At 27.3% G+C, this 8,904-nt stretch overlaps 1 protein-coding gene across 3 annotated transcripts in view; it reads left to right on the top strand.

Moving 5' to 3' along the window:
- Positions 1-8,904, top strand: part of LOC107450835 (gamma-glutamylaminecyclotransferase) — a 46,249-nt gene that overhangs the window by 12,413 nt on the left and 24,932 nt on the right. For all 3 annotated transcript variants that reach the window (XM_071184119.1, XM_071184118.1, XM_071184117.1), the window contains exon 2: positions 3,444-3,635. In XM_071184119.1, coding sequence (XP_071040220.1) covers positions 3,444-3,635 — 192 coding nt within the window. The remainder of the gene's footprint in view (positions 1-3,443; positions 3,636-8,904) is intronic.

Genomic DNA, 8,904 nt, shown 5'->3' with positions numbered 1-8,904 from the left:
TATATATATATGATTTAAATCGGATTCTTTTTTTTAAAATTTACCATCTAAAGCATCTGATGAAAGATTTTAATAAACCTTAATATTGTTTAAGAAGAATATAACTTAAATAGTGTTATTTCTTACTAAAATGCAGTGAATTATGACTACATTATTACATACTAATCACTGAGTTAAAAAAAAAAATTATAGTTGTATTTTTCAATTCCCACATACCCTATTATCTTGTTCAAATTTTCAATCGTTCATCAAAATACTTTTTATTCATCCATTCATGTTCAAATACACTTTTTTTTAAACTTGTAGTGGATAAAAACTTAATGTTAATTAAGTTTTTTCAAATATTAATTCATTCATTAAATTTAATGCAATCATTTTAGTTTTATAGTGGGAGAATTTTTTTTAATTATTTAATAAAAAGAGTTAACTAAAATATAATTATTTGCTGACCTAAGTAGGAATTGACTTTAATTATTAATGTTACTTGTACAAGCTCAACTTACTGAAGACAATGTGTCAACCTAATGAAGAGTAAATTATATTTTTTTCAATCAATATTTTTTTAAGGGGTTACAGTACTCTTGCAACAATTTTTTTAAATAAAGGTATAATCATTCATTTTGAGGATCCTTTACATGCTTATTTAACTTATAATCGATCATTTATCTTCAAAAAACAATTAAACTGTTTAAATTTTTTAAAATTTTAAAAAAAGTTGAAAAAATTCAAAATTTTTAAATACCTAAGGCTTTTTTATTTTAACTTATTTTCAAAATTTTTTTTTCTTAGTGCTTACAATATTTAGCTCGGATAATCGAGGTCTTACTGTACCTTATAAAATGCTTATTCCATGCACAGTTTAAATAAGTGTATTATACTTAAGATAAAAAAGTTTACTTCAAAGCTTTATCTTAGATAGAAAAAATTCCTTAGGGATTTAATCAAGATCAAAACGCAAAATTATCATTTATGAGAAAAAGCCCTTTAAAGTTTGTCCGCAGAGCAAGATTCTGTATTAGGACAATCTAAAATCATTCATAACTTTTTCAAAAATGCAGATAGAGACATGATTTTTTTTCAGTGCATTTGAAATAGTTTGAAGTTTTATTATAAGCAATAAAAAAAAATTGGTATTTTTGTCACTTTTTGGGCACTGTGACCCCTTAAATTATTGATGTTTAAATTTTTGATGAAAAGTTACTTAAATTATTGAATTTTTTTAATCACTATTGATTGAAATCAATACATTTTTCATGAAATTGTGAAGGGATTAATATTGTAATTTCAATGTGTATGCCTTTTGTTATTTAGTAGTAAATAGCTCCCTTAAAAAACATGAAATCAGACTTTTTAAATAATGACACTTTTAAGAATGTATTTATTAACTATATTATATGAAAATATTTTAAACTTAAATTAATAATTTTTTTACTAAGTATGTTCATATTAAATGTTATGAAAATTATGTTTGCATAAGTTAATGTTTTTTTTTAGAAAAATCATAGCTGATTTAAATCAGTCGTTAAAAAATCAAATGATTTAAATCACGATTATATTCGAAACGCATTATTTTCTAGTTGTAAATCTGTTCCTGACGGCAATATCTCAAATTTAATCGCGACATTACTTGACATATTATATTTCGATCTATTTCTCGGCCAGGTAGAAGCTTATCGCCAAGAGAGTGCTTGATTTTCCTAAATTGCACCCCACACATGCCATTAGAAGAGGTAGGTAGGTATTTTACACAATTGGCTATTGGCGACGGTCTGGGAAAAATCCCAGAGGATGATCCGAAGACATACCATAACTGGTCAAATGACCGTTTAAGAACTTTTGCATCGAAAATGGGCTTTAACATCTTATCGTTTTAGCACATTTGACTTCATGGCTTTTTCTAACAATTATACACAGTTAATATTGTATTAATATTTTTCTATTTTATTTGTTTGGAATAATACTTGTTGTAGTCATTTGACCAGGAGAACTGCTTTATAAGAGGTTATCGGATCAGAAATCGAGTTAACATTCGTCAAGAGTTGCACATTTCTGCAAAGACTGTTGCGTTCAATCAAAATAACTGTAAATTCATATTTTAAGAAAGTAATTTTAGGTTGACATTTTTGTGTCAGAAAAAGTGACAAAAATTTTTTGGTCAGTAGCTTATATTTTATTTTGATGGCTTTTACTTCATTACCCAGAAAAATGTCGAAACAATCAAGACAGCACAAGTTCTTAGAAGAAATAATATTAATTATAATTCTTATAATTATGAGAATTATATATTCTTGTAATTATAGAAGTAATAATAATTAGAAGAAATATGTTTGCTGAAAATGTACAATGTAAACACCCTGTACATGTAAAAAATGCGTTGAGCAATGAGTTAAAAATTCTTAGTGTTTGTAATACATAAAAATGGGCAATATACAATTTTTTTTAATTATAATAAAGTTTTTTCAGTTTATTTCCTTTCTAACATCCATATCTCATACATTCAATCAAGAAGCATAAAGTCCGTTCATTTGACCGGCTATGGTAGAAATAGATTAAGTGTTGGTATGTTTAGTGTTAATCCTCTGCAGAGGGGATGACTCCTCTGCTTTGGTAGCCCGACAACCTGCACGCGAAGTCGAGCACTTTACGGTGGAACGGTTTAACGAGGACCGATTCCGCGCCCCTACGTAGGTTGATCAAAATGGTCACCCACCGGCTCACTGACCTGAGCCAGTGATGCTTGTCTTCGGTGTTCTACTGGGAACCGTGTCTTTGCGATCGCTGCGGAACCTCACCCACCTAAAGAAATGGTCTTAAAAAAACAATTTAATTTTATTTAAACCGAACTTCTTTTTCTAAATCATACCCAAAAAAAACATTATTAGACAAACAACATATATTGATGTCTTACAGGGTGCGTAGCGTTTTTAAAAAGTGTTTAAAGTTGCTTATTTTAGATTTTCGTTTTTCAAAAGCCCTCAAAGGTGCTTTTTTCATTGGATGTTTTTAAAAAAGTGCTTGATATTCCCTCTTTCAAAAGGAAATTTTTTCTTTTGCATGTTGATTTTCGCTCTTAATTATGCAAAAACACTGTTCACATTATTCTATTCAACGTTTTCACATTTCACTCAACCCCAATCTATTTCGGCGTATCGTCAGTCCGTAGCGTATGAAAACGCCATTCGTTTTGCATGATTTTGACAATTGTCAAAAAAAATACCAAAAGGTTTTTTTTTTTTTTTGACATGACGGTTAAAACAAGATAAAACCGTCAATTGTCAGAAACTTTCCAACCCTGCCAAATTATGATATTTTATTAAAGTGCTTAAAAATATTCTTTGAGCGCTTGAAAAGTGCTTATTTTTTGTTGAAAAATTTGACTACTCACCCTGTATTACTTTACTGGAGAAGTTATGGAAAGTTGATTTCATTATTCATTATTTCAGAATGCTGAAAATTGTTTAGTGTTTGTATATGGGACACTGAAAGTGGATGAACCAAATTATGACCAAATGATTGATCCTTCCTTAGGAAGAGCCACTTATGTGAGTAAAGGAAGAACACTGCAAAAATGGCCCCTCGTCATAGCCTCTAGGTTCAACATCCCTTTTCTTTTGTACAGAGAAGGTGTTGGAAAAGTGAGCATTTCATATTAGTTGAAACTTTTTTGACACAAGTGAGAGCTTTTATATAGTTTGTTTATGTAAATAACTCCCCTAGCCACCAGGGTTTGTTAAATCGTGATTTAAATTAAAGGATTTAAAAAAAATCATTGATTTAAATCAACCGATTTTTTTAATATATATATATATATATATATAGGGAGAGTCAGAGAGAGAGAGTATATATGTATTCATGTATATATATATATATACATAACACCTACGTCTGCTGAAACTAAATCCTTTTAAAACTATTTTACTATNCCTTGTTCGTCACTATACATATATATATATATATATATATATATATAACAATATATAATATATATATAATAATAAAAAACAGTGTTTTAAACTATTGATATTTTTATCATTTTCTTAGTTTTAAAATTTTTTTTTAAATAAATTGCTGCATTAATGAATTTTGGTGAACGAAATTACTTTCTTTCGGTGTGTGTTAAATTCCAACACATTTGAAATTACATTTTTAAAAATCCTTTGATTCTTGAGATTGAAGGTACATATTAAAGTAAACATTTAATGTTGTCTTAATATAGACTTATATAGCTGTAGAAAGTATTTAAAAAAAAATGCAAATAATGTTAATTAAAATTCTGCCTTTTAATTGAAAAAGCATGGAATTAAAATCTACATTATATCTTATTGAAAATGTATATTTCTGAAGCTTGAGGTTATATTAAAAAGAAATTACCCTAATATGCCGAAAATAGAAAAAAAAGGCTGATGAATTCAAATATTTTTTTCCTGATATCGTGTTATTCTTCCCTTTCAAAGTCTATTTGAAGCAGTAGGGATACTAACTGGTATTTTTTTCTCATAGTATGTTTACAGTATCTTCGACATTATCAGATTTTCTATAAAAAAAAATTTGTGAAAGAGAATTACATGAGTACATAAATTTTTAAAAAAATTTTTTTAGCTTAACTTATCTATTTTGATCTAGGATTAAGAATGAATGTTTTAATATAAAAATATATCGATTATATATTTATTTAACTTTTGATGAATGACTGCATTTATAAACAATATCTGTTACATTTATTTTGTCACTTTAAAAATCAGAGGGAAAAAAAAGAAATCACAATTTTAAATTAAAATTATGGTTTGCTAATTGAAAATTTGTTTAGGGGTCTGTCCAGGCCAAATTTACTATCTTTTGTCGGTAGTTTAAACAAATTCAACTTTAAGAAAAACAGTAGAATAATTTCACAAAATACTTTTTCTTAAAATTTATTTTTGTGTCTCGTAAGAAACGATAAATCCCTATTTTTGCGTTCATATTTTAATATAATTTTTACAAATTATTTCTAAATTTTCACAAAATATTTACCCCTCAGAAAAACCCAAACAGACACCTGAAGTATTCTTTAAATTCTTTATTCCATCTAGTCTTTAAATTTCAATCATGCATTTGTTTCAAAATGATTGCTACGCATACAAAGCTATGTATTGTAATGAAAAATTATTTTAGAAAGTTAGGGCTTCTGAAATATTATTATAATACAGTTTTAATATTAATTTAATTTTGATTAAGCGTTTATAAAGTTTTTTTAATCATAAATCAAAGTTCTTTCGGTGTATTTGAATAAAAAAAAATAACGAACCCTGCAAATAATTAATTAAAGTTCATTGAAGGTCTCGAGAGAAAAGAAGCTTTTTAAGTACTTTCCCTCTCTTTTTTTTATTTTTTTATTCATATTGTCTAATTTGTCTTCCTTTAATGCGGAGTATATTAAAATATAATGTCTGGTGATGATAGGTTAATTTTGAGGGGAGCGAAATTTGTATTTCTCCATTTTAGGGCTTTAAAACGCACTTAAATCAAAATAAAAAGTCTTATTTTCAAGTAAAGGAATACTTTATTTACGTTACGAAATGGCTTTTTTAAGTAATGTCCCACTCTTTTTCAATGGAAATAGAGTGTGACATTTAGGACTCCTTAATTTCTCTATAATTATTAATATTGGTATGGTTGTATAGTATATTATGATAGGTTATAATAAAGTTTTAGGTTAATACTAAAAGGAAGATTCAGGACCATTTATACATACAGTATATGTTCTCTTATTTAATGCTTTATAAAGTGCACTTAGAAAAGGAACAAAAAAGTTTTATTATTAGGTAAAATAATACTTTATTTACATAACAAGATAGCTTTTTAAGTAATTTCACGTGTTTTTGCAATGAAACCATTGTGTCTTTGTTTATAATTACCTATATACTTCGGTAGGGTAATGATACCTTATGTAACGAAAACATCAGTATCTAAGACAAAGTTTGGGTTAAACCCTATACATTTTTCATTATCGAAGTTAAATCTGTAAAATATATAAGGTGTAGAATGAGAGTAGAGAGCACAAAGAAAACGAACAAATGCATTGTTTAAAGCATCAATTATTGTTGGAGGAATCCGAGAGGAGTAGAAACTTTCAGTTTTTACTTAAATACTGCTTAACACTAATAAATAGCACTGGTTTTAGCCTTTTCAGTCCAACTAATTATGATTTCTTATATTTCGTTTGCGGCTTCATCTAAAAATCTATGCCCCCTAAACATTCTTAACTTCATTTTTGATAATATTATAAATTCTAAGGGATTATTATGAGACATTCTGAATATTAATATAATGTAAAAAATAAAATAGCCATAAATCGTGTCAATTAATATTGAATATGCACAATGTATTTATGCATTATATTTATTATACATGTTTCCTACATACACAAAATCCAATTGTATTTTTGCCATTTTTTAATCACACTTTTAAGATAAAAATAATATTACAAAAGTAATTAAATTCTATCCAAAATAGTTTGAAGAATTATATCTTAGTAAATAAGTCAAATTCACAGTCTAACTTAACTTTAAAAACTTTAAAGCGATAACATTAAGTGGTCAAGAAAAGTATAGCTTACAAAATTTTCACAATTTATAGGACGCGATTTCGCAAAATTCATTCACTTGAAAGAAATTTAAAGTTTCTATTTACAACATTTCCATCAATCTAGGAAAATATTTCCTCATATCCAGAGAGATCCACTTTCATAATTATATTTCTCAATTTGCTTTAATACGGTGCGTAGCAATTTTAAAAAGTGCTTAAAGGTGCTTATTATCGATTTTCGTTATTTAAAAGCTCTTGAAGGTGTTTTTTTCATTTGGTATTTTAAAAGAGTGCTTAAATTTCTCTTTTCGAAAATGAGATTTTTTTTCTTTACCATGTCGAGTTTTGCTACACGCTATGCAAAAGCATGCTTTTAACATTTTTCTATTTAACGTTTTCACAATTCATTAAACTACAATCTATTTCGGCGTAGCGTATGAAAGCGCAAATCGTTTTAGATGTTCTTTGATAAATACTTGCTAGTCCGTTTGTGCATATGTACTGAGCTGGGTTCGGTGAGATTATTGCGCTCTCGTGTGCAACTCTGCTGCATTTTGCAAGATATTCTCAATTTCAGGCTTCATTTTCCACCTTCTGATATCGAACCGAAAAACCTCTTAATCAATTTACTATGGCTAATATAATCAAGAAAAATAGTTTCTAGTTACTTTATCATAATCATGTAAAGTCTTTGAAAATTATTTTGCATTTTGTTAATGCAAATAGTGCTTAAAAATAAATTTTGAGTGCTTAAAGTGCTTATTTTTTGTTGAAAGATATGGCTACGCACCCTGTTAAAAAAAAAACATTGCCGTTAGTCTCTGGGTTTGACCGCTTTTCGTTGAGGGTTAAAATACCTTAAAACTGTCTTAAGAGGAATATTACTACTAAAATTATCGCACACCAGAGACGGGATTATATAGTTTTACATATACAAATATGTTTCATTTCATAAAAACTAGAAAACTCATTCGATCCTACTCGTAGAATAAACTTTCAGAAAATTGCATTTTATTTAATTCTGTACTCGCAAACTTTCAAAGAATAGGTTTATTTCTATTTAATTCAAGGCTCGAACATTTTCACAGAAGTGAATACTTAATCATACAGAACGCAGAATGAGTTGTGTGAATTTAAAATCTTGCCCAATAGCATTTTCCGGATTCCAGACGTACGACAACGCTGTAATTTCTTTTTTTTATTTGATTTGTTTCAATTTAAAAGTTTCCTGCTAAAAATTAATTGATAATAATGGAATAGGAATCTTCTTTATGAGAAAATAAAAAGTTTAAACAACCCCATGTCTAAGCAATGCATAGTTGAATAACATTGAAACTTTTACTGTAAAAATATTTTAACCCTACACAACTTATCCCTAATTAAATATTCGACTAGATCTACAAAATAAAAACATTTATTTCTTCTCTTATATAAAAATATCAATGTAGCTTAAGAGAAATGCACTTAAATTTGTTCAAGTAAGGTTAAGTGCTAAAATTTAACGCTTGCTCTCTGAAAATATTAAAATACAGTAACGTCTAGCATACACATTGTACTCAAAAGACAATAAATCAGAATAGTTAAAGAAGTAATTTCTTGGTGATAAATACCAAAAACAACATCACGCTTTAATAATCAATTTTATTTAATTCTAAGTTCATAAGAAATACAGAAATTTCTGGGTATAAACTAAATATACAATGTCACTTAATGCTGTAACTTAAAAATACGACATCCTTTTAGTCTTACAATAAAAAACTGGATGCAAAATTTGCCAACTGCAATTTTGGAAAAGAAACTAAGTATGAAACTTTTTCACAAATTCAATATTAACTTTCTCTCCTAATATTATTAAAGAAAAATTTTCTAACTTTTTTTTTGTTTTAATCCTTATTTTAACTTAATAGCAGTTGACAGATTTCGTATCAGAGCCTACTTCCTGATGAAATATTAACAACTTTGTTCTAGTACAGCCATCTGTAAAGTTACACAAAAAATTACAACAACTCTACTTAAAAAGGAAAACTTAAACTATATGAACAATACTAATTAAGCATTCACAGAAAATGCTCTTAATATATCTAAGTTGCAAAATCCAGGTTTTAATTTGAAAAATAGAATTTTTTACTACATTCAACAGAATGTAATTTTATACGAAAGATGTAAATAAATTTATATTTTTATACAAATTTTAGCAAATGTGAGAGCAAGTTTTGGAATACAAGGAATTTTTTGCACACTAATATTCTACATTACATTGTATTATTCGAAGGCAAATTTAAACCTGCACGATTCCCAATAATAGTTTATAATCTGACATGAAATTTTATGTTTCATTAT

The sequence above is a fragment of the Parasteatoda tepidariorum genome, chromosome 8 (assembly GCF_043381705.1).
Source record: "Parasteatoda tepidariorum isolate YZ-2023 chromosome 8, CAS_Ptep_4.0, whole genome shotgun sequence".
Taxonomy (NCBI): domain Eukaryota; kingdom Metazoa; phylum Arthropoda; class Arachnida; order Araneae; family Theridiidae; genus Parasteatoda; species Parasteatoda tepidariorum.
The sequence above is the reverse complement of the archived record's forward strand: the minus strand, read 5'-3'. Positions and strand labels throughout refer to the sequence as shown.